The sequence below is a fragment of the Falco naumanni genome, chromosome 10 (assembly GCF_017639655.2).
Source record: "Falco naumanni isolate bFalNau1 chromosome 10, bFalNau1.pat, whole genome shotgun sequence".
NCBI lineage: Eukaryota > Metazoa > Chordata > Aves > Falconiformes > Falconidae > Falco > Falco naumanni.
The window spans coordinates 13739647-13765970 of NC_054063.1; the positions used below are offsets into that span (position 1 = coordinate 13739647).

A 26324-nucleotide genomic window follows, 5' to 3' on the forward strand; every position below is an offset into this window, starting at 1 on the left:
TGGGACAGACTACTTATCACTCGGATAACGTTTTCTGACAACATAGTAGTAATGCCAGCTGTGTTTTTTTCCACAGTGCATGGATGCGTGCTTATTGCTGCTAATTGTGAAAGCTTTTCAATTTGTCCTTAAGTAGATTGATTGCATAGTTACTTAAGACCTGACTAGACTTAGGAGACTCATCGTGCTCTTGTCAAAAACCATGTTTATGTACATATGGTACAGCCATTGAAGCTCAGTAATCTATTTGTGTTTCATAAGGAAATGCATAATTTTGGGCTAAACGAGAGTTATTATTATCATTGGTGTTTTCATTTGTCACTAGGAAGATGTTTGGATAGCTGCTTAAAGACTGAGTCATGTCAACTGAACTAATTACACTTAGTTGCCTTGAAGTTGAAGAGTCTGGGGGCTAAGTATGAGCAAGTGCTGTTGTACAGCATTAAATGCTTGTGTCTTTCTAGAAGAATCAAAGTCGAAATAAGTAAGCATGGTTAGACAGTATCTCAATTTTTCTGATAAGTCACCTGAAAGGAATATATGTCTTATGTACAGGTGAAGTTGAAGGTGGGGCTGATCTTGCTTAGTCACAGTAACAATCTGTATTTGGCCAAAAATGAGTTTCATATGATTGGTTTTTTCCTAGTGATTCACATGAAAATTTGTCCTTAAACAAATGTCAAAGTGCAAATAAATCACATATTTTTGGTTGTCATTAATGAAGATATCTCAAATGACTAATGTGTACTAGAATTCTCTTTTATGCCAAAGAAACTCTGAAACAATATTTTCTGTTTGTGCCATATTTCTAAATGCTGCTTACACTAGAACATAGATGTGTATCTACTCATAATGATGAGGTATACCTTTATAGGCTCTTTTGTATGAATTCTTTTATGAGGTGATTTAACTTTGATTTTGAGTGTTAGCAGTGCTTCACTCAAATGTTGGTTTTGCCGTCAGCTTACTTGTAAATATGATTTACAAAGGATCAAGAGTCACTGTCCTATAAATGTGATGCCTTATTTATCAATGAGAGTCACTGTAGTAGTAAAATTAAATGTCCATTTGTGACTACTTTGCAACAAATTGGTCTTTAATTTGGAACCCAGGCATTTGATTACCAAAGTGATTATCACATTTCCCTTGTGGACTGTAATGCTTTTGTTCTTCCTTGAATTTTTACACATTTGTTGTTGGGTTTTCTCTCTTGAAAATATATACCGTTAGGCTGCAGGAGTATTTCTGAAATATTAATTTCTACGATAAAAGTTTTACTTCTAAAGTATTTCTGTGACAATTGTCTGTGCTCAGTAACTAGTTATCATAATGATTTTAGGTAACTTAACATGAAGCAAATGATATCTTATCTATACTTGAACAACCCCAGTTTGCATACTTTAAAACAATTTCAAAAAGAAGGAAAAACTCCAGTATGAGTTTAGGTTACCTTAATCCTTGTTCTTAAAAATGCTTTCTTGTTGCAAAACTTTTGTCACAGTTTATCTTGGGAAGTTCAGTTCATCCTGGACTAATAAGTCCTTTGCATTTTCTACATAACTGACCCTGTTTCCAGCTTTTTTGGAAATAGAATGTTGCCCATTTAAAGGGCCTGTTTAAGTCTTCCTGCCTAATGCCTGTTCCTCCCACTTGTTACCTGTATTTCTGCATCCATTTTGTTTTCCTTTTGCTTCCAAGGTATCGGTCGCAGCAATGTTAGCCAGAAAGCCTTTGTACCAATAGGAGCACATGTTCAGAGCATTCCTCTTTGTATGGAAACATAAAAAGCTAACCTGTGCCCTGTGCTATAGTTACTTTTAACTGTCTTGGAGAGGTTAAGGAAGTCTGCTCGGTTTTGACCTATTTTATCTTGAAAGTTTTTGCACCAGTCATGGAATCTGTTTTACAAACTTTATTTTTTTTATTTTTTTATTTTTAAAGGCATGGCAAAAAACTGCTGGTGCTTTTTTGATAGACTTGAAAAATATATATTAGGTTTTAAGTTGTTCCTACATTTCTGATTGCCTTTTTAACACTATTTTTACTGTCTTGAAAAGGAGCATATTCCTAGGAAGCCATCAGTCAGTCCAATCATGGTTTCAGTATTTCTGCTTACTGCAATTGCCCATGCTGGATTCAAAACGACTTGTTGAATATGTCCCAGTTCTTCAGCCCAGGAGGGATGATTTCTTCTGTGTCTCTTGTGGTGTTTTTTTAATGACAAAATACAGTAGCAACCCAGTTCCTACTGTGTTCCAGAGGGGGTTGTTAGAGCTAGCACACATAACCATACTTCTTCTGTTGCAACATATCCTTTATTCCTTGGAACATATGGGATGGGTTCATCAAATGTTGGGATGTTATCAATACCACCTTCAATCCTAATAGCTCTCCTGCACTGTGTAAAAGCTGATGAATACAAAATAATGCATTTGAATTTCTCTGCTTCAGCAGTCCTGAAAGCTCTCCCCTAGCCTCACTGATCAGAGGGAGCCAGCAATCATTGCAAGCTTTAGTCTGCCAGTTAACTCTTCCTCCTGGTATTTTCTCTAAGGAGTGGGTCCTTTATGAAGTGACTGTCTTCTCTGGATCCTCTTAGCAGCTAAGGCAGTCTAAAGGAAAAGAAAAGGGCAGTTCTGGCCAGAATGTAGTCTTAGACCCTAGCAAGTTGCCTGGAGCACGCACGTAGTTCAGGTGTTTCTACCATGCCGTTTCTGTATGCCATGTGTTGAAATAAGCATTTTTGGAAAAGTCAGCTTAAGAGGTGCAATCTGCATCTCTCCACATACTGTTCCTGTTTCCTACAGTATGTTCAGAAGGGCACCAGACAGAGTAATTTCTGCTTTACGGGAGGTACAGAGTTGCTTATGACATTTTATAATAGAACTAATTTGGCTTGCTGTTCTAAATATCTACATTTATTCTAATGAATGAAGTTTTCTTTAGGTATTAAATTTGGAATGTATGGACATAGAGATTTAGGTTATATGATATTTAAAAAATGGGTTCTATAACTTTTTGTTGACTGTGGCAGTATACTTCAAATGTTTGTGGGTTTGGGTTTTTTAGCTAAATAAATTCAGGCAAAGGTTAACTGTGAACTCTTGCTGAAGTGCTCTATGGCCAGTGGAGTCTGACCTAATTTTTAAAGTATACTGCTAACTATAGTTGTCCGCTGAATAGGAAGTCTTCTGTGCCTTGTTACGACACTTACCCCACTCATACCCAGCTTACTGCTGCTGGTTTTGTACCTTTCTGCTGTCAGATTTCAGAGAAGCATCGGAAGAATCTTGGTACTTGGAGATAGAGGGTTTTCAATTTGCCAAATGCTTTGTCCTTTAGCGGGCTTTTTCTAGGACATAATGCCTTAGGAAAGCATTCATGCTTGAGTTAGGTAATGTTACATTTAGAAGTGTGTTTGTATTTGCACGTGTAGTTTTTCCAGGCTTTCCAACGCAAGATAAATATGGCCTAGAACACAAACGGATCAAATCCATTGAATTGTTCTTTAAAGGTGTAATCGAATGACTGTAGCGTAATCTGTTGTAAAGGCTTCTAGTAAAAAGAAAAAAAGATAAATGTTTAAATGCAGTTCGGTAACGACCATAAGGAGAATGTGCTACTTTGCTTGTTTTAAACTGGTCAAAAATGCAAAATGTTTGTTATGCCCAGTTGAGTATAAAGGTATGGAAAAAACATCTTTTTATACAAAAATGTTTGTGAACATAATTTGAAAGTTGTTCCCTCAAATGCTGATTTTTAGGCCACTTGCAAGACGGATCAAAGGCTTGCAAGGCTTAGAACTCACTGTGTACACATGCAGAAGAAGAAAGAAGAGGAGGTCAAACATTTTGAGGAAAATACCGATTGGCTGCATCGAGTTGAAAATGAAATGCGCCTCCTGGGTCAAGATGGTTGTATTCCAAAGGTAAGATGACTTTCATTTCAAGGGCAGATTTCATGTGTTTTAGACATCTGATTTTAATAGACTTTTCTTTTTTCTCTCTTAGTCTTTCTTTTACTCATGGCTTCTGCCATTTTTCCAGGGTGTTTCCAAATTTTAGTGTTAGCTGTTTCTGTTCTGCCCTAAAAACTTCAATGTTTGTGCAAGTATTCCTTATTCATGAAAATATACAATTACATACTAAAATGCATGATAAAGTGGATTAAGCATGCTATGGCTGAGCTGTTCAGATGGCTGCCAGAGTGTTGATCCTGCTTGTGGCCATACACTTCTAATCTTGCTTTTACAGTAGCTCCCTATGCTCATTGAACCACGTGACAATCTAATTCTTAGCCTGGCCAAAAAAAACTTTTTTGTAGGGTGCTAGAGGAGGAGAGGGAAGGGGGAAAGAGCAGTGGTCTGCCAAGTTTTAGCCAGTAGACTCAGAAGGGAAGGGAAGCAGATGAAGGTCTGTGCAAGAGCAAGAGGAAAAGAAAGGTTGTTCTTCCCTGCCTCTTAGTTTCAGCCAGCAATTGGAGTGGCTTAAATGATAGTGTAATAAGCACTTATGTGGCTCATATAATGGATTATATTTCAATACCTGTATCTTTACTGGGTTAGTAAAATGTGTTGATACTTAAAAAGAAATTAACTTAAGATATTTCAAAGGGGATACTGGCATCTCAGGAAGACGACTGAATATAGTTGAAGACTTGTCCTAGACAATGTCACTTAAGTTTAGATGTGGAGCAAGTACACAGGAAAAAAGGCAAACATATATCAAACATACATTTGGGGCATGCATAGATAAGCATATGTGTGTGCCTGTTGGAATCTTAATGCTAATTACAGTATACCTACAATTGGTCAAAGTAATCTACAAAGCAATATTCATGCATGTAAATAAAATTCAGTCAATTCATACTTTTCTACCATAAAACTTCATTATATTATAATAATATAGGTGCATTCCATCTTTACTTTTCAGTGTAGGATGAATTAATATTATTTTTACTTTACATTTTAGTTTCTCGCTACCAATTCTCAGTTGTCAGTTTCTTTTCTTGCTAATTTCCCAAGGAACTCAGTGAAGATCTGCGGTGTTACCATTTAAACCTAGAAATTAAGGACCTGAAAGCCCAGATAGAGCACATGTTATCTCTGGTGTCCCTTCAAGTTCAACATTATAAGCAGACAGAAAAGTAAGTACGGTTTCATAGCAGACACTGTAAGACTTCTGTCATTTGTAACTTCAGACGGCATATATGTAGAATTTAGTTTTAGTTGAAAAAGAAGCAAGACTTTTCTTGAACTTTTTTTCTAGATTAGAATTGTTTTTTCTTAAGCAAAACCGTATGTTAAAAAAATAAACAATAAATCTTGGTCTGTATCTACCATTGTTTAACAGAAACTGCAGGTATATTCTAGTGCTTCTTGTTTCTATTTAATTTTCTTTGCATAGTTTTTACAAATTGTTCAATAGATCAAGGTGTCTTATTTTAGTCTTCTGTGTTGAACAGCAGTATTGGTTTTTTTAATAAATGTGTTCTTTAAATTTCTTGAACTGTAGGCATTAATTTACTTGTATTAAAATTTTATAATATTAAGATCTTTGATAGAGTGAAAACAGCTGAATTTGGTTGTAAGCATCAGCTCTTTTTCCATTATCTATCTTTTGAAAGTGTTGAGAGACTAGCTTTCAGAGTGTGACATAAGGAGTAGGAAGTAATTGCAAATCTGTTTGGTAAATAAATATATTTGTAATAAAATCATTCCCAAGTGAAACAACCAGCTTTTCTTCTACCTTTGGAGGAAAGGCTGTTGCCATAAGCATTACAAAAAGTAATATGTAAACCTGCAAAAATGAAAGCAAAATTTTTAAAGCTACATTATTATTGCAGTTATATCTTTGGGGTTTTATATAGGTATCCCTTTCCCTATTGCTTGAACCTACTGTTTAGTCTTGCAACTAACTGCACAGTTAACGAATGTCTGTATTCAGGTAGAATTTCTAAACTTATTGTTACTTTAATTTGGTTTACAATTGTGTGTGGATTTTAGTATATTCCGTTATTTAGGTAAAGATCCTAGTATCTAAACTTATTTGCACGAGGCTTCTAATAAGGTTCTTTGCACATCTAATTGAGATGTGCATGGCTTAAACCACTTAATTTGGTTTATATTCTTCTTTGTTTATCCGATGCTTCATTTCAGAAAGTCAGAATTCAGTCAAGATCTATACTGACTATATTTCTGTGGTGGTTGAGGGTCTGAACATCTTGGACACTGAGGAAAAACTATACCTAGTTAATGATTAGAGTGAAATGCAAGATTTTGCAAAGGAAAAAATCACTCTACTCGTGAATATTTCTTATCAGTGTCATGGTGTTCCTGCAAAATAAATTAAATTACACAGCAGAACATGGTGGGGGGCTGGGGCTGAGGGAGAAGGCACCACCACCACCCATATTCCTAACAGTGACAGTGCTGGTATCAGATTAGTTATGATTTAGTCATATTTATCTTGCCTGTTGTTGTTTTACAGAGTGCTAGTTACTTTGCTTCCAGTTCTTCGCAAGCAATACCTGACTTTGAAAGAAGCTGGGTTGACAAATAATTTAACTGAGACTGAATTTGGGGAGGTTGAGCAGCTGATTGAAAGACAAAAATCAGTAGTTTGGGCAGACCAAACTGAAGAGAAGGAACAAAATAAAAACCATCAACTAGAGTTGTCATCTGTCTTTGTATTCCCACAACTTGTGCACAGACCAAACACCCCATGCCGTAAGTATATGATTTGTTCTCTGTTGGAAATACTTTTGAATATCTCCCGCAAGAGCTGTATGTCATTCATAAACACAGTGGATGTACACATCTGCAAATCCTGAAGCCAGCTGTACAACTGAGCCTCAGGACCCACTTCCTGTAAGTTATATACCTTTCTTAATTGGATATAGGAAAGAAATTTACTTTTGCAATGGCTAGACACACTCTGCCAACAGGTAACTCCCTCTGTTTTCTTGTTAAAAAGTACCCTGTGTATTAATGTTCCTAGATCCTATGAGTATGATTAATAATTCCATTTGATTCTTTTGCATTACATTGATGGAAAAGGAATCATTGTGTTAATAAGTATTATTCTGTTAGCAATTTGATATGTTAAGCAGTTACTACAGTTTTGCACAGTTTCAATTAATAGCTTTGAGGGCGATGAGATTTCCCATAAATTAATTGCAGGTTAACTTTGAATCAATTTAGTTCAATATTTTGTAAGTTTATTTTTTCAAGAAACGAAAGATTCACCATTTCTACCATGAAATTCACTGCCTTGATGTATCCTCATGGCCCCACTTTTCCCCCCATAACTCTGTGTCACTGCTTTTCTTCTTTCACTGTAAAGCGAGTTGCTCTGGAGCATAGCCTGGGTAAAAAGGGATGAAGAATCCTTACAGAAGGCACTGTTCTGATGGGTGACAAGCAAAATCTTGGCCTGACAGTGCAGCTGCTGTGGGCCAGTGCTTGTATCTTATCCTCTGGGAAGGCAGCACTCACCACACTGGGGCTTTCCGGTTGCAGTTAACAGTCCAAAACACTGAAAGACATCCATGGGTAACAAGGGAAAATCAGATACATACTGCTTCAGCTTCTCAAAAGGGAAAAACTTTGACCGCTGTGAAATGGTTTGCAAACTTTATTTTCCTTCTCTCTGAAGGCTTGCATGCTTTTGTACTTCCTATTCCACCTGTGCTAGTCAGGGATTCAGTAAGGTTAAAAGCAGTTGTTGCCCATTACTCCTTCCTACTTGGAGTGAGGGCAGTGGACCTCAGCTGATTATAGTGTTCTTCCACTCTGCTCCATTCTCATTTCCCATATAGAAAGAAATTGGATGTGATCTTGGCTTGCTGGCAATCTTTTGGAAAATCATGGCGGTGATAAGTACCTGTGGCATTTGGTAGCATTTTGTTTCTTACAATGCTACTGTCATACCATAATGGAAATATCTTCTGCAAAGCTTTATGAAAGGTTTTCAAATAAAAGGTAGTGATTTTCTTTTCTTTTATCCTTTTAAAAAAATATATATAATTTTAAAAAATGGTTTTCTAGTCAGATTACTCTGTTACGGCAAAGCAGATTAGCAAAGGGTCTGGAGGTTGGGTTGTTTCCTGCTGTAATTCATCTAAGAATTCAAATACTGTAACATTTTATTTCCAGTGCTAGAACACAAGAATCTGAAGTGCTAGAATTAGGTGATTTTTTGTAATAACTGCTTATTTCAAATGGTTTCATGCGTGTATATATGCCTATATTTTCACTTATAATTTAAACTGATTATCTGCTTGAAATTTGTCATTTTTATTATATAAAAAACCCTAAACTCCTAAAAATGGCATTTATAACATCTGAAGACTGGTTTTGTGGAGGTGTAAGTCTGACTGAAGAAGGAAAGAAATACAGACTTCTCTAAACCACTTGTAAATTAAGAGTTCAGTTCTCATGTGCCATGGAGTTTTAAGTTGAAGACTGGTGTTTTATATCTGCAAGACAAACATGAAGCCGTGCTCCTGACTGGTGGTTATTTTATATCATAGCCATATGGTTTGTTTTCCTTTTAGAAGGACTTTTTTTTTTTTTTTCTGGAAGAGTAGGTAGGGAGATGTACCCAAATACAGGTAGAAAGAAGTTACCCACTTAGAGTGCTTTCATTTATTGTTTTTCCTCTGTTGAGCACAAAATAAGTGCAGTGAAATAGCTCTTCTACCACTGTTGGTTTGAATTACCATTTGAAATATGTTGAACTGTTATGGAAATCAATTGTGCAGAATGTATATAGCAAACTATTAAGAAAAAACATAAATCAGGAAAAATAATTAGCATGGGGAAAAGTGTAGTACAAGGGCAACATTGCAATCAGAAATAGGAAGGATGTAGTGATTTCTTTTTTACTTTAAAGATGAAATAAATTATTCAAGAATCCAATTCCTTTTCCCTAAAGTCATCTCAGAAGTATGCTTGGCAAATGTTAGCAAGAGCTGACCTAAGAACTTAGTGAACAAATAAAAGGGAAGATTTATACAGATCCCTCACACCTTTGTTGCATTGATATTATATTATTTATTGTTTGTTCAAGATGTTAGGAAGGAAATAGTGTTTTGCACCAAGATGAAAAAAAAAACCCACAAACCAAAAACATGAGCCATGTGCTACACAGTGGTCATTATTCCCAATACAAAAATCTGTATTGCACATATAATTGCATGGACTTTAACTTGTCAGCAGGAAAGAGCAATGAAGTTCATGTCTTGTGATTTGATTCTTACTTTCCATGTTGTAACTTGAGAGCAGCAATTTTTTTACATCTCACATTTAATATAAGTGTCACCTTGTGTTAGTATCTTAGAAGTTTCTTTTCTAAATAAACTGGCGGAGAGGGTAGAAAAGTTAATTTGTGGCAATGTAATGTTTCTTTCATATGAAACATAAGTCTGGAGCATCTTAGAGGAAGAGTGTACTAGGTCTGCTGGTAACAAATGTGATGTATTGCTTTTGAACCTAGGTTACCATGTATTTGAAAGAATATTTTTTGACATAAAATCCCTCTGCAAAAATGAGATGCTACTCCTATAGAAAACAGTAAGATTTAGGAGGAAAACAGAAATTCCTCTTCAGTGTAAGTTTATGAAGTTAATTACATGTTTTCTATCAAGTAAAAAGTATTAAGGATGTGTGTACTATCCTTGCATTATCTGTATTTGGAAATGTCCAATTAATTAACAAACTACAAGTGACTGTTTAGTCACCATGCATTTAAAGGGGGTAGCAATGCAGAAAAACACCTGTACTTGAAAGAAACTACTGTATTCTGTGTCTCATAAAACAAGAGCCACTAATCATTGCATGAAACTTTTTTTTAATGACACTAACCTTTTGCTGGCAGTCTTTTTAAGCAGACCTGTGATACTGTTTTAATGCAAACAAATCTTTATTGAGTGTTTTAACATAAAACTTGAAGCATTTTGTCACACAAATAATTTTTCTGATTGTAAGCACTGTCCCCAAAAGGCTGAAGCAGCTAAATTATATCTATGGAATAGGAAAAGCTGTGAAAGCATGGCCTTAACTTCTCGTGGATTTCTTGAGAATTAACTACATTCCAGTAGCTGATGCTGAAGAAGGAAGTCAAAGTAGTAATCGATATGGAAAAAGAATCTAAAAAGAGTAAAGGGAAGGATAGCAAAGGTGAAAAGGTAGGGATTTTTATTCCAGGTTTTGTTGAAAGTCTCTTAAAGAAGATTTGAAAAATAAATTCCAAATGAGCTTACTTGATTGTATGAAGTGGGTTGGATATTACTTTGTTATAAGAAACTTACTTCTCTCAGGACTTTCAAAATACTGAATAATTTCAGCTGAATTCCAGTAGCACATACATCTTGGTTTCTAATAAAGATTCCTTCCTTGGAAAGGATCTCCTGTGTATTAAGTAATATAAAGTTATAGTGGGAAAGGAAAAGATGAAGACATTATCTAGCCGTTCATTTAACATCTGTTTATACAGTTTTCAAGATAGTAAATTCTTGTGCTTAAAAAAATCTGATTTTTGGTGAAAGCTTTGCCAAAACGCATATAGTGCTTCACTACAGGAATAGACCTCTTTATATTTTGCTTTTCCTTTAACTTCGAAAGCTTTAAACACCACCTGTAAAATGGCTTGCTCTGAGAGTCAGAGGTGTATATTACTAGCTGACTGTTAATCAACAACCTCATCCAATCAAGTAATAATTTAGTCATCTGTCTACACTAGCCTTACCATGGATACTAGAAATAGCTCTTAAAAATTCTCGATTTGTCCTAAGCTAATCTTTCTTGCTCGTCAGATTTCTTTAGACAGTGCTATATTAACGCAGATATGCATGGCAATTAATTTGATCTAACAAACAATTGTTTTGCAGTGCATGCTAAAGCATTCTAAATGTAATGATTCAAGGAGTACTTTGTAAAGAACTTAACAGAATATCAGAGTCTTAAATTTCTGATTGCGCTTATTGGATGTGATTTATTTTTTTCTACTACCAATACTTCAGGATTTTTAAAATAAAATACCCTCAAATTTAATGTAAAATGAAACATTTGAATATTTGAATTGTCATTTAATTTCAAGTTAAGTAAAAACAAATTTAAAGTATTTGCACAACATTAATTTATCCTACTGAGTGTACTCATCTTATGCTTTTTTAATCACTGTTCTTGGTAATTTAATTTTTGTTTCTGAAAACATGACTGAAAGCACATTACTTGAAGAACATCTGCTCTTGCTCCCTTTCATGGTGAAGCCTTAACATGAGATTCCCATAACATGTTTTAATCATACTTTCTACTCTATATTATTAGAGAAGATATTTTGGAAGCAATTGTTTCATCAGTCTATACTTCTGTTTCTAAGCATCCACCCATGCTACTTGTTCAACCATAATTATAAATCAGAATTGTTGTTTTGTAGAGGAAATGCTAGTTTTCCACTATCATTTTTGTTTACAAATAGGTTAACATTTTAGATTAAGCTTGTGTATGCTTCACGAAACCATATATGTGCAACCTCAGGAACAATTATTTGTATCAAGGAAAGTACAAGCTCTGAAGACATGTTAATCTAAAAATGTATTTGTGCCCTCATGCTTGAGTGTTGGTTAATGGAGAGCCATACAGTATTCATAGAGTATGGACGGACATGTGGAGACCTCTGACGGGTATTTGCAAGTATTTCTGTGAATGGGAAAGTTCTTGGCATTGTTTCAGGCATCCCATTTCCAGAAGCCTTACTGTACATTACCATTGAGAGAATGGAATTGATTTACGGGGGGGGGGGGGGGGGGGGGGGGGGTGGGGAAACAAACCAAAAAGCATCCATTACCTCCCCTTGTCACAAACATCCGAAAGTAAAGCTAATGTATTATTTTGCATGGCAGGAAAAATTGGGATGCAGTTGCATGTAGTAAAAGACTTGATTAAAATTAGGAAAGGCATGTGTCTTGTGTGTAGGAAAGACTTGTCTTCTATTGAGCAGCGTTTTCATGCTGTCCTATATGACTTTTAAGTATTTTTTTTTTTCTTGTAGTACACCTGACCACTGGGAATTGCAAAAATGCAGCGTGGATGCTAGCCTTTTTCAGTTCATAGCGGCTGTTTGCAAAACTGGTCACTGCAGTGATGCCTTGGGTCGCATGAATATTAAATAATTGAAATACACTCATTAGACCTCATTTGCAATTTGGAATTCCATGAGTCAGTTGTTAAAAGAATGAAAATGTATGGTTAGTATTGTAATTGGATCAATCATTTGTAGCCCAGAAATGTTTATTGAAACGAATACATTAATATTTCATTTCCCTTTAGCAGAACAGCCTGCTAGACTTAATTTAGCACAGTTTCCAGAAATAATCCCCTTATGTATGTATTAACATGAGTTCCAGAAGAAGAAAAAGTCTTGGCCATTATTTTGTCCCAAACATCAATTAGAACTAACCCAATTCATCAGGGTCATTTTGTCATTGAACCCTACTCACTTGCTGGGACTCTTGTTTTACAGATTCTGAATTCTGCTTTTCATGTTAACTCAGAGGGCTGTAAATATCTAATAATGCTGGGTTTCTCTCCTGAATCTGCATTTCTGAGTTGTATTTTGAGACAGATAATACAACAAACTCATGACCAAAACCACCTCATACTATTTGATGGAGGGTGGTTGGTCATTGGAGGTTGACTTTTATTTCTAATTTACAATTGAATTCCTTAAGAAAAATAGTATCTATCAAGGATTCTGACAATTATCTTTAATAATAATCGACCTGAAATCAAACATGAGCAAATATGTGATATATTCTCTAAAAAATATTTGGTATAATGCTTATTTTTAAAGAGAAGCATTGTAGCTGTGAAAGCGCTAGCTAAGGAAACAAAACTTCTAATTTTTTTCCTTTTAGGCTAGTCCAAGTTAACTGTGGGTATTTCAGTAAAGCATATACAAAAATTAATCACTACATAAAATAAAAAGTAAATGTAATATCACCGAATCACAGTGATCATTCTGATGTGAAAGATTGAACTGGCCATAAAACATGAAGCAAATAGAAACCATAAACATTGTAATTTCCTTGCCTTATTGTGGAACAGGTTTGGAGATTTTCTTTAGAGCTGGCATGTGTCTTTCTGTAGAAAAGTAATAACAATGCTTAAGAATTAGCATTAGGCATCCATTCAGGAACTGCTTAGATTGGCTCTTTAAGAAAATATGAGTATAGCCATACTTGGTCCATGCCTGCATTGTCTTTGGTACCCTGCACTTAGTGGCTGGCCAGTAACATGCTCCCAAGACAGACAGCAATACAAGACCAATCTAGAGTCAGCCGACTTGCAGTTTCCAGTTCCGGTGCAATGAGAAATCCCATCGAACCAATTGTAGGTAATAATTGTCAGTAGGTATCTTTTAAGTTTGTCAGGTCTGTATTTTGTAAACCATGTATGTTTACTGGATCTGCCATGCAGCAAGTTCAACAGTATAATTGTTCCATGGGATGCATGGATTGTTCTTACTATTAAAATTAGTAAGTGATATGCATAGGGTATCTACTGTTTGTTACTGCAATAAATAAATAAATTCCTTATTAACGTCCTCAGTGAGATTTTACTAACATATTTTATATTACCTCAGCTGTTCCTGTTGTCTCCGTTTTCAGTGTTTACTTATTGGAGTATGTAGGCAGTAAAATAAAGCATATGCTAAAGTATGTAACATCTACATACATACTACCTACAAGCACTCAACAATATCATGTTAAAATTGAGTATCCTGGGAGAAAGCATTGTATGAAATTGTCATACAAATACTTTGGTTTTAGTAGAAAAGATCTGCTGTGAAATGAATGTGTCTTCTGCGTTGCTTGAGTACTGGAAGTTCATATTTGCCACTTGAAACTTTCAAGTCTTTTGTTCTGGAACCTTTCCCCTTCTTGAATAGGAGTTAGGGGAACTGGTTCTCCCTAGTTTTAGCTGTCCCGTTGCAATATAAGCCACGTAGTGACCGCATTTTTAAAAAATAGTTTGCTGAATTGTTCAGTGCTTGTTTACACAAAATTATGCTGAAGTTGTTTGAAGTCAGTATTTAGGACAGGCAAGGTATGGTGTTTCAGTTTCGGGCATATTACTTTGCGTCAACTTGAGTATTAAGTTTTCTCTTTTGGTAAGAATTTTTATATATATAAGTTTGGAAACATGTCTGTGAGTAGTACTGGTTTTAATAACATTAAGTAGCCTTTGAAGTACTTGAAAATAGCTTCTTAGAAAAAAAAAAACCTTTTTTTTAAGGAGAAATACTTTTGATAGGACCATGTGAAGTCATCTGAAATCTACAGGAGTAGTTGTTTTGTAGCAGCTATTGTTACCTGAGCCCATTTTATTTGAACTTCTCAATGGCAGCTGTTAAAAGCACCTGCAAAAAATGAACAACCAGTTTCAGTATCTTGCTTCCTTATTAAGACAAAAATAAAAACACTGGCATTCCTATATTTTGTAAGTTTAAATGTTTTTCCTGCTGTATTTATATTTATTATATCATAACTTCTTGGAGCTATATACTGTAGAACAGCAAGCTAACATGGAACTGGGGTGTTGGGTGTGTGTGTGACACATTTGGCTTAGGTTATTTAGTGAAACCTAGTTAAATATGATGTTGCTGGTGATGTTTTTGTTTACTTTTTTGTTTACTGTGTTAGGAGCAATTAAATGCTTTCACAAAAAGCTATGAGAAGGGACACTTCTTGAATATTTTATAGGCTTTCCAACACTTAATGGGCAAGAAAACCTAGTTTTGTTTTACCTTCATTGTAAAATGAGTTTTATTCTAGAAATAGATTTTAAAAATAGGCCTGGGGTTTTACTAACAGCTTATATTTACCCTTATAGAATGGCTGCAACTGTCTTTTTATTAATGTACTTGTATTACAGTATGAAATACTGTTCATTATGATGAAATTCAACAAATTATTAATGTTGTGGCAACAGTTTTGTGTTCTTTGCCTATTTAGTTCATGGTTTGAATGCCTGCATTTACAGTTAATTTAAAAAGGCTTCCAGTATTTAGTCCTGGGGAAGCTTCTAAAACTTGGCACTCTTAGCAAAATGTTTCTCCATCAGACTGACTTCCTAGGAACTTTAGGACATTAGCAAAACCTCAGTGTCTTACTGTAAGCAAACTTTCTGAAACTGGAACCTCTCTGTCCTAATGTAACAACAGACAAATAGAATTCTAACCACTGTTTTTCCTGAAACGCACACTGTCTGATGCATATAAGCAGGAGTAAAACTTAATAAAATGATAATTTAAAATGTGTCCTGAAATGTTTTAGTGGATAGTTATTTCAAACACTAGAATGGAAGCTTATTCTTGTATTTAAGAATATAAGCTGTCAGCAAATCTTTAAAAGAAAGTTTTGGTCTCAATTTTTGGTTGTGATGACTAGAAAATATATTTTTTGAAAGAAAGACATGTTAAGTCTCTTAAGTAGAAGAACAATATTGTAGTTAGGAAACCAAAGTTAAAGAGTAATCACATCAATAAAGCATAGCATTGTTGATAGCATCACAGAGTCCATATCGGAAATGGTTCATAAATAACTTTCTTGCTTGTTACCAAAAAAATGCTATCAGGTCTTGAAGAAAAATGTCTTTGTTGAATTAGGTCTGTATTATTTGGGGTTGAGGTAAAAATTATTTGGGGAAAACAGAGGCGGTGTTTTACTACCCTTTCTATTTCACTGCTCATTGAGGATATTCTGAATTAGCTTAACGTTTAGATTACAATCTAACTGCTGTGTCTCAACAACTTGCTATGCTTCCCCTGGTGAATGCTGACTGTCAATTAGGCTAAGACTAGGTATGAGAAAATAATGTATTTTGCATTTTAACTACATGTCAAGTAGTCCTTTCAGGCTTGAGTTTTTCCATGTCTGTGTTTTTTCAGACCTGAAAAAAGAATACAATTGTAATTGTTCATGTAATTGTCCAGGCATCTTTTTCCGTAAGCGGTTTAGCTTGAATTAACCTCCTTTTATTGTTTATGCATTGTTGGTTAAGATGTTGCATATTTGTTGAAGCATAATAGTTTAAGCATTGTTCTTTGTGAAACTGAGCCCTTGAGAGAGGAATAAATGTTTGCTTAGTTTTTTTCCGATGGTTCTATTATTGAATTAAGTTCTGGCAACATAGAATAGATTTGTGGCCTATATATTAGCATCTAATTTACTTGCTACTTGCACACAAGTAGCTTTGGTGCTACCCACTCCATCTGCCCAGAAGAGCTCTAGGTCTCGTGTTAGTCCTGAAAACCTTTTCTGTCTCCTCACAACTATCATTTGTATCTTCTAATGGGGCATCATCTCACGTAGCTGCGCATGAGGAATCCATCATATGGTATGTCTAGTTCCAAAGTGTGCACAAAAAAACTGGTGCTGAGATCATCCTTCAGCCTTTGACTGCTCTTCTTCAGTGAGGGTTTTGTTTGGACCTTTGCCCCAAGACATCTGATTTCTGTGGGCATCAGGGAATTGGCATTCTTAAAGTTTCTTGCTTATGGCAAACTGGGTTGCAACTGGGCAATGAGGTCAGAATTAAATGGGCTGGGAAGTGGTGAGCAGTCAAGGAAACGGCTACAATCACTTAAGCTTTGCTTTTTGTAAGAAATCAGATGGAGGGCGTGTGTGGAATAATGCAATACGTATGTGGCTTTAATCAGTTTTCCTCCTCTTCAAAGAATTTTTATGGAACAGCTAAAATGCCGTAAGTGTTAACACATGAGAGAGAACTAAAGAAGCATTCAGATTAAGGAGTTGAAACTAACTTACTTTGAGGCAAAAACAAAATGGAATTTCAGAAGAAATATTTATCAACAATGTTATATGAATACCATAGTTAATGGCTGAGTAACTTGTAGCAGTTTAAAAAGCAGGAGCTCTTTTTGCAGTTTAGTTGCTCGTAGGAATGGAGTAGGCAATGCAGAAAGGGGAAACGTGATGCTGCGGCTACCAAATGAAATGGGGCCAACCCTTAAGCATTTTAAAGATAATAGGCTTTACTTAATTTTTTTTAATTTGCACTGAAAGTTAAATATAGAAGCACTTGGATTTGACAGCCCTTTCCTACTCTTCATTTGTTTAAGAAAAAGTATATATCCTTTTTTGTTATTAACTACTTCAGTCACCACTAGCCTAGCCATTTGAACAGTGGTCTGTGTCTTAAAATGATTCTCTTCTACTGAAAACTTGAATAAAAGAAAGGTTTCTTTTTGCCTCTTACTTTGGCAATTGCCACCATTGCCACCTGCTTGGGGGGGAAAAAAAACAAAACACACAAAAAAAACCTATGATACTTCCAAACCCCAGTATAAACCAGGATGAATGGGAATGGCCAGTTACTGCTGCATTGCTTGCTTTGTTATTTTTAAGGGTGGGGGTTTTACTGAAGAGCTTTTTTTCCCACAGTTGATACATTGAGATGACAGGATCCAAGTAACTTCTTTCCTCTTTTCCAAAACATTCTTCTTGTATTTGCAATGTCAAATAATTTTTTTATTCTAAGTGATTCTATGACCTTCCTTTTACGAGAGTCTCTCCCTCCTGCATAGTGTTTGCTAGGAAAAAAAATGGCTGTGACCGGGGGGCAGCTGTAGATTACTGTTAGTACCATCTTAAATGAAGAGTTGTGTCATGATAATGTGATCATTTTCAATACTCTTCAATTCCCTGTTGTCATGTGTCATATCTTACTTTTGATTACTTGTAGCATGTCTGGGATTAACTATATCAGCCTATGCAGATTTGTAATACTTTGAGTGCCACAGAACAAATGCTACCATCTGGACAATGCTGCAATAGAAATAATTTCAATGATCAAATGAATATGTAAAAGAAATAAATACTGTTAGTAGGAATTTCTGCTAATAAACATTTTAACAGAGGAGGATAAAAACCAAGACTTAAGTGGTAAATATAGGTTAATGTGCTAACCATTGATACCTATGTTGCACAGGTACAAATTTTGGCACGCCGTCACAAGAAATGAATACAAATACACAACAAACAACAAGATATACAGTACCACTACAGAAAAAAACCAGGCGGAAGCTGATGGGCTCTCCAGTCACAGCTCAAACTCCTGATGCGTCCAAGCCCTCCAGTCTCTATCATCTGGAGGATTCTCTTACCAAGGAGGTCCGCCCTATTGTCTATACACCAGAATTTTGCAGAAAACCAGTACAAAGCTACTGTACGCAGGCTGTGGTAAAGAAAGCTTTGCACCTTGCAGGCATTCAAGAAGCTGATGCAAGTAATATAGGTATGCCAGTGAAAAAGACAAGTATGATGGACTATACATGTGATGTCCCAAAGTGCGATGAAGCTGACATGAACTCAACAGTAATTCTCTATGAAGGGACAGGTGAAACAACTGAAACATCTACTGACTCGTCCATGAAGGAGTCGCAGCCATGCAGCGATGTCTTTCTAAAAAGGTATTTTTCCATTTGCATGGGCAAGGAATGTTACCCAAGCGATTTAATCCTGTTAATTTTCACAGCTGAGTTTTTTCTATTGGTGTCAGTTTTATCTGTAAAACCAACATTTTGAAAATCAAATCCTCCATTTTAGTCGGCATCAGATTCAATTTTGCCATTATTTAAAATCAGTGGTATGTTGATGATGACAGATGAAGTTGAAAATTTATCCTGTGTTACAAGATATGTACCGAAAAGAAAATACAACACTTCTGAAATTTTGTGATGCTTCAGGCAAGTTAGGTTTTCTCAGCCTTACTTTTCTGGTCTGTAAAATGAATCCTTAACCTCCTGGACATTGAGATACCATCGTTAAAGGGGCCATATATGCATGAAATTCTGCAAAGCTGCCTTAAGTAATATTATTGAAACATTTCCAGTATTTTTTTCAATGTAACATTGATTTACAACTTCGCTTGACTTCTAACCAGAATAGATTTTACAAAATATAATGCCTTTATTTCAGGCTTGATCTCTTTTCCTTAAAAAAAAATAATCATTCTTCAGCACTTGAGAAGCCCTCGTATATGGCAATGACTTCTGCTGCTGAGAGAAAAAGAAAGGTATTAAGGTAAGTTTAAACTAACTCTTCTATACAATGAGTTTGTATTCATTTTTTATGTTCTCACTTTAGCTTCGGTGTTACATTTGAAATCTGAAAACCTCTTATGCAAGTCATCTGGGCCTATATATGAGATGTTCTGAGTCAAATATGTTTGGCAATTCATTTTTTTTTTCTTCCTGGCAAGTTGCATAGAATCAATTTTACTCTTTGTTTAGGAACTCTGTTTTATCAAGTGCAAATAATATTGTGTCTCCTGTATCTTCTGTCTACTCAAAATAGAAAGATGACCTATAATTCTGAAAAGAGAAATTCTATCATCAATTAAAAATCACTAATTTTTTTGAAAATGTTATGCCTTTGCTGAAAGACATTAGAAACTACCAAAATAGAAAGTGAAGAAAACATTTAATAATACTTAGTGGCCAGTGCCTTTGTTTTTCTAATAATTCATGTCCAGTCTCAGTTACTATGACTTCATTCTTGTGCTCTGCTCTGGGAAGAACTCCCTCTTCTTTTTTACGATCTCAAAAGAGCCTTGTTAGTAGAAGATCTGAAACTGAATAGATGCTAAGTGGAATTGTATTCTTGTTTGGTTTAGTTAATCCTTAAATACATTAACGATCAGCCTAGTACTGAAAAAAGAATTTTTTCTTTTTTCTTTTTTTCTTCTTTTTTGAAAAGCAAAAGTTGATACCTTATTAAAATCATACTATGAGTCACCTGTTGCTAGACAGTGAGTAGAGCTGCTACCTCATAAGTCTTCTAAAGACTGTTTCAAGGTTGTTGTAACAAATTCTATAGAAAGATCACAGGATACGGAAGAAACGTAAGCATTTTTTTGGTTTATTAGCATCTTTGAGATAGCAAATCTTCCTAGATCATAGATCTACCTGATCCAATTTAATGTTCCTGTTCTAATTGTCGTTTGTTGTTTTTCTAAACTGTTTTTCTAAGATGAGGAATAAACTGTATTGCTCTAGGATGAGAAAAGAAGCTCATCTCACACTTCCCATTTTTCAAAAGCTTGATCATGAATTTGGCAAAATAAATCACTTGCTCTCTGAAACTGGGCTAATTTGCTAGTTTTTCTTAGGGAGAGGCATGGGAACTTTTGGAGCCTGATTTATCTTACCTTAAGGTAAATGTTCTAAGGTAGACTTTAGGAGTACTGTTTTTGTAATCATTGTGTAATGATTTCCAAACTTAGGTGCTTTTCTCTTCCCAAAAGACTAACTTTCTGCTCTTTTATCTCTTTCCTTCCATGTCTCAAGCGTGTATTTCCCAGTTTCAGGGTTAGAATAAAATTACAGGAAAATTGCACAACTTTTTTTCCCTTTTGGGGGATTATTTCTTTTGTCTCAGACTGCAAACACTGTAAACAAAAATTCTTTATGGTTTTGTCTAGTAGTTTGTGATGAAGAGAGGGACTGAAAGCTGCTTATTTGCTCGTACTTCTCAGATAGCACCTACTTTCATTTCTCTTTGCTTTTTCTCCTTTTTCTCTCCCACACTTCTCCTGTTTGAAGTAGTTCACTCCAGTCATTAATCTACTAACATTAGAATAACAATATAAATTGCAGGCATATTCTACACATTAGAAATATAATTTGAAACAGTCGTATGGCTGGGACAAGGGATAAAAGACAAGTCAGCCACAATAGAGCGGCTGCTTTTACTAAACAGGATTATGTTCTTATTGGCATAAGTCCTCTTACAAGAAACATGCATTAATAGGACTGGCACAAAACAGGTCTTAGTCTTTACAGATTGCTATATATTTCCATTTAGGCAGACAGTTATTATTAAGAACAGTAGTGTAAGTTAGGGGGCTATAAAGTGAGAATAATACAATATTGTTAGGGGAACGCAAAAAAGCATAGGAACTTGGGACATAAATAGAATTAGCTTGTTAATGAGGCTGTGTTACAGAGTGGAATTGGGGAAGCTAGCAGGGCAAGCGTCAAAGGGTGAGATCAGATAGGTTTATAACTTTCACTGTAGATCTAAAGTCCATCATATAAAAGGCTATAAAGCGTAGAGGTTTTGTCTCAATGAATTTGAAGCTATAACAGCTTTTTTTGAGCTTAGCTGAGAAGTATTCTCTGCTATGAAGCTACCTCCTCCAACTGTGTTGGAGGCCATAGAAAAATGATTGTAGAAATAAAAAAAATGTAGTTTTTTCAATAAACACAGCTTGGTCATTTCAAGGATTTCATACATGAATTAGGATTATTTCTTAGTACAGTTTGTGTGCAAAGACCACCAAACTGGCTTCTGTAGTTTCCAAAAAAACTGTAGGATATCTGTTTGCGTTCTAACATAAGTGACAACATTAGTTCTTATTTCCACTGTTGAAATATTCTCGTAAATTTTTAAAAAGGAAAACGGGGAATAATATCCATATATATACATCATAAATAAATTAGCTTATTCTTTGCATTCCATTACGAATTACCAGGACTGGATAATAACGTTGAATGTATTTCTACATTGCAAGGGCTAAACAACTGTAATGTAGCTTAATCACTTTAACTGAAAGCAAGCTCTTTTCTGTCTGTTTTTCCAGTTCTTCATCAAACACTGCATTAGGCAGCCTGCAAGACCCTGTTTCCACAAAACGCATTCGGCAAGATGTTTTGATGAGCTATAGATCTCTAAGAGTACCCAAAATGGCAGGTAAGTGTCAAAGGCTGGTTGTGTGACACGGCACTGTTAACTGTGATTGTACAGGAGGTTCAAAATTAAGGTTGATATTCAAGGTTTTGTCAATTTAATATCGTGTGTTGCTGTGATCAGTACTAAGCTATTGGTTTGAATAGTAAATCTATTGATAACCAAAAAAATTTGAATCTCTAAGCAGTTACCTCGATGGTATCTAATAAAAACTCAATATTACGACAAGCTGGTTGGAAAAACCTTTTCCCAAGAGTTGCGGTCTTCCACCAGAAATTCCACCAAAAATTTGTATACTTGTTGAGAAGTTTGATGAACTTTATGACCAATTTTATCTTTGCCAAGTGTGGTTTATCAAGAAATAAAATCCTCTAGTGATTTCCATACCTGTCTTTAACTTTTTGCTTTGTTTTATGGCACTATACTGTTTTTAACTTTTTGTGTTGTTTTATAACACTGCGCTGACTTGGTTTCACAGGTGTTTTTTCTCAGAGATCTATTACTTAAACTTTGGGGCTATTTTGGGCCAACACAATAAAAGAATTTTTCCTTGGCTAAAGCCATATTTAGGAAGTCTTTTGCTTCTAACAAATTGCTAATAATAATACTGTCAGGTGGTACTCTGTGAAAGCCTGCTACAATTACATGGCTTCTCTCTGAGGTATATAAATCTTTACTGTAACATATTCGGTTACAAATAATTTTTTAGTAGATGTGCACAAAGGTCTTTTGTTCACAACCTTCTAAAAACCTCTGCCTTTTCCTAGTGCATGGAACGAAGTTACCTGGCACCTGCAGCAGGTTATAATGCATGGAATACTTAAAACTTTTCCTTTTATCTCTATGCACTTGTTGCTTTTCTCTGTGTTTCAGAAATGTGCTTGATGATCTTTGTGCAACTTCTTGGGCAGTTTAGAGGCAATCAAAGATGGCTTAAAGTTTTAGTCTGCTGTTTTTATGAAATAGTCCGGCTGCATAGCTTTTCCCACTGGCGTAGGCGATATGCCAGTTTTACAGCACATACGTGTTTATGTAAGAGCTGATGTGAGGGAGCAAGTACATATGAATACGTATTCTCCATTCATGAGAAACGTTGAAGTTCTGTTACATTAAACTTACTGAAAAGTGTAGATCTGAGGCTAAACATAGTCTAACCAGTAGTTACTGGTTAGTTAGTCAAAGTTTATACACAGTTACCTCAGTATCAATTTCTACTAATAAAGACTGGGTTACAAAGTTACAAAATCAATCACTACTCTGATATTATTAAGAAACTGTGTAATGAAGCACCACATTCTACCTGAAGGGAGCTTGTAGGCAGAGGGCGTCAGTCTCTTACCCCAGATAATAAGCGAGAGGGAAAGAGGAAACGGTCTCAGGTTGTGCCGGAGGAGGTTTGGATTGGCTATTAGGAAAAATTTCATCACAGAAAGGGTGGTGAAGCATTGAAACAGGCTGCCCAGGGTGGCGATGGAATCGCCATCCCCAGAGGTGTTTCAAAAATGCATAGATGCGGTGCTTAGGGACGTGGTTTAGGGGTGGACTTGGCAGTCCAGGGTTAATGGCTGGCCTTGATGATCTCAAAGGTCTTTTCTAACCTAAATGATTCTATGATTCTGCAACACAGAAGAGATTTTTGATTCTTCAGAGTTCAACTGAAAGTAAAATTTTATCTTCAAAACCATGCGTTGCAGGAGAATGAAATATGACTAAATACCTAAATAAAGGGAAAGAGCTGCTTTCCGATTAAATAGACAAAGCTTTCGCTAGTGAGTGTGTTAATTTTTCAATACTGTTGTATAAAAATAGTAAGTGTTAATAAAATTTTAACATATTTCTACATTTTTATATAGACCACTGTGCCTTTTTAATGGCATTTTATGTCAATTGAGCATCTAATCATTGGACTTTCTAGGCAATCAGCACACTGGATCACTGAGCTTAGAGTGATTATGGTTTTGCATATCAAAATTAAGCTTTCAGTAAGGACAAGTAGTACTTCTAAAAGGTCTTAGACATGCTTTGAGAAGGACATCCAGGTATGCCAAATTGTGCTTATGTGTATTGAATGAGTGTCTCCTATTTGTTAATAATATTTCTTTCTTCACTAGGAACTAAATCAAGGAAGTGCAAGCAAGAACAGAATGTGCCAAGGAACCTACTGAAGAAGCCTTTCTGAAGGAAATATATCGTTGGGTGTTAACATGAAGTCTTTTGCTACACGTTTGTAAGGAAAAAAAATAGGATTTTGCTTTCAGTCTGTCCATCTTTCAAGCAGGATTGATGGATAGCAAATGAGAACAGGGTGATCTTAGTTTCCCTCTTGTGAGTTGTTTTGTGTTAAAGGTGTCTCTTAGTAATGCACTAGTTCAGAAAGAACCATTCTTGGAAATAAAAGGATTTTGTTAAATGCTGTAAGATAAGTTCTCTTCTTGTCTCCTGTTAAAGCTTACAAATGTGTTTTGTATATTAACAAGTTAAAGACACTTCATTTGGACTCTGGAATGCAGAAGGGCACAGTGTAACTATTGCTATAATCTTTGTGAATATTTCCCTGTGTTTGACTAACAGATCAATATTTCAGACAATGCAAGTCTTTAAGGGGATCAATGGTACTGTAATTTCTACATGCTACTCTAAATTGCTTACCTACCGTCAGTCTTACTTCTCTGAGAACATTGTGATACAGAAGTTAGAAAATTTGTTTTGAACTGCTAAATTATTTTCACTGAAATGTCCTAATGTTAAAATTGTTTTTCATTTGGAAGAAAGTCAAACATGTTAATGTTAAAATGTATTCATGCTTAGCACTAGGATGCCAGTTTATTCCTAGATATGCTATCATGGATAGATTCTACCCGTGTACTACCAGGAGGCAGAAAAATATTTACAAAAAGTGTTTTTAATGAAGTACTAGATCTAAATCTTTTTAGCCTTTCTATTCTTAGTCTGTTCCTCGTTGTAAATGTTTGTTTCATTTTTCAGGTTTTTTTATTTGGTTGTTAATAGGATTATTATGTTAGTTTGAATAAATATTTAGTCTTGATGACCAATGTAATGTGAATTGAACTTCTAAAAATAAATGCACTTTTTTGCCTCTATTATGAAAAATGTCTGCATTAACTTTGACAAGTATTGTAAGTACATGTGGTTCATATTGTATCTACTGATAAATTATGAATATTCAGAGACATAGTAGGTACATATAGTTGTATTGTAGCCTTGACAGCCTGCCGACCCTTAGGTTCTAGCGTGTTTGGTTTGTGCAAATGTAAGTGTATACATGAATTTCCCCAAACTAAGGAGAACTAGAGAAAGAAATCCAGTAACTGGTTTCAGTGGTTTCAAATGACTGAAGCAAAGAGCTTGCAACCCGATCAGTTAAGCAACGCTAAGTACGCTGCAGAAGAGTGTTCTGGCTTTCAGCAGTAGTAATGGGTTCAAAAGAGCTTCAGAGCTTTCCTGTGACAGCAAGGAACTGGACTCCATGATCTAATAGCTTTTATCAAATTTGTTCCTAAAATTGTTTCAGTATTCCAAATGTTTATATTTTTATTTTTGTTCTTTGTAGTCTTTGGTATTTAGACAAACTAATATAAAACTTCTTCCCTGTTATATCCTCCTAGTTATCAAATGTTGACATGTTTGTTCTTGACACATTAAAGAGGTGTTTTTCAGAAGGCTTCAGAAGAGGGATAGTGGTAACTGCCTGTGTAAGCTTCCAGGACCACTTTTCAGAGGAGCAGACAACGTTGCAGAGGCTGACCATCAGGCAAGTTCAAAAAGAAGAAGGAATGATTCCCTGAGAAATAAGCATTGATGGTTAAAAATAATGAGATGAGAAAAACTAAATGCTCCTATTTGCATTCTAAAGGGAGTACAGGTGATATAGTTGGGGTGAGCATAGGGTCACTCTGATAGCCTAATGAGGACTGAGAAAGTATTGGCCCTGGAAAAGGCTTGTATGAACAAAGTCCTAAACATCACAAAAGCCTAAAAACTAGAATTTGGGACTTGACCACATCTCAGCAAGGTGATACAAGTATCTTCAGTAGAATGAAATAGGGGGAAAAATCATTTTAATGTCTCCCTAATCACAATAAGCAACAAGATCTTGGAAATAATTTCAGTTTAGGATTTTGGCACCTGGCACAGCTAAAATTGTCAAGATAATAAGTTTTTGGTATATGAGATTTCTTTCATATTCCCAGCATTTAATATAAAATGTGCACAGGGAGCTGCTTTTGTTCATACTGCTTCACATCTGCAAGAGGCATGTTGGGCTTTGCTTACAGATGTAGTTGTAATGTGCATTGCTCCAATGGCATGTAAGACTTCCACACAAATGTTCCTAGCAATTCTGAAAGGTTTTTAGACTAGCTAGTGCATGAAACATTTTGATACTCAAAACACAGAACTGATGGGATCTCATCTTTTCTTAATGTGTTTTGCATGCCCCTGAGTGGAATTGATTAGATTGATTTGCAACGCTTCCAGGGACCAAAAAAAAAATGTATGTTGAGAAACTGAACGCACAGAGATAAGTG

The 26324-nt window shown here is 35.4% G+C and overlaps 1 protein-coding gene across 2 annotated transcripts in view; it reads left to right on the forward strand.

Annotated features, from left to right (window-relative positions):
* Positions 1 to 24187, forward strand: part of KIF18A (kinesin family member 18A) — a 41053-nt gene extending 16866 nt beyond the window's left edge. For both annotated transcript variants that reach the window (XM_040607799.1, XM_040607800.1), the window contains exons 11-17: positions 3764 to 3928; positions 5024 to 5145; positions 6489 to 6727; positions 18017 to 18497; positions 19006 to 19110; positions 21671 to 21780; positions 23889 to 24187. In XM_040607799.1, coding sequence (XP_040463733.1) covers positions 3764 to 3928; positions 5024 to 5145; positions 6489 to 6727; positions 18017 to 18497; positions 19006 to 19110; positions 21671 to 21780; positions 23889 to 23956 — 1290 coding nt within the window. In that variant the 3' untranslated portion in view covers positions 23957 to 24187. The remainder of the gene's footprint in view (positions 1 to 3763; positions 3929 to 5023; positions 5146 to 6488; positions 6728 to 18016; positions 18498 to 19005; positions 19111 to 21670; positions 21781 to 23888) is intronic.
* Positions 24188 to 26324: the final 2137 nt, after the last annotated feature.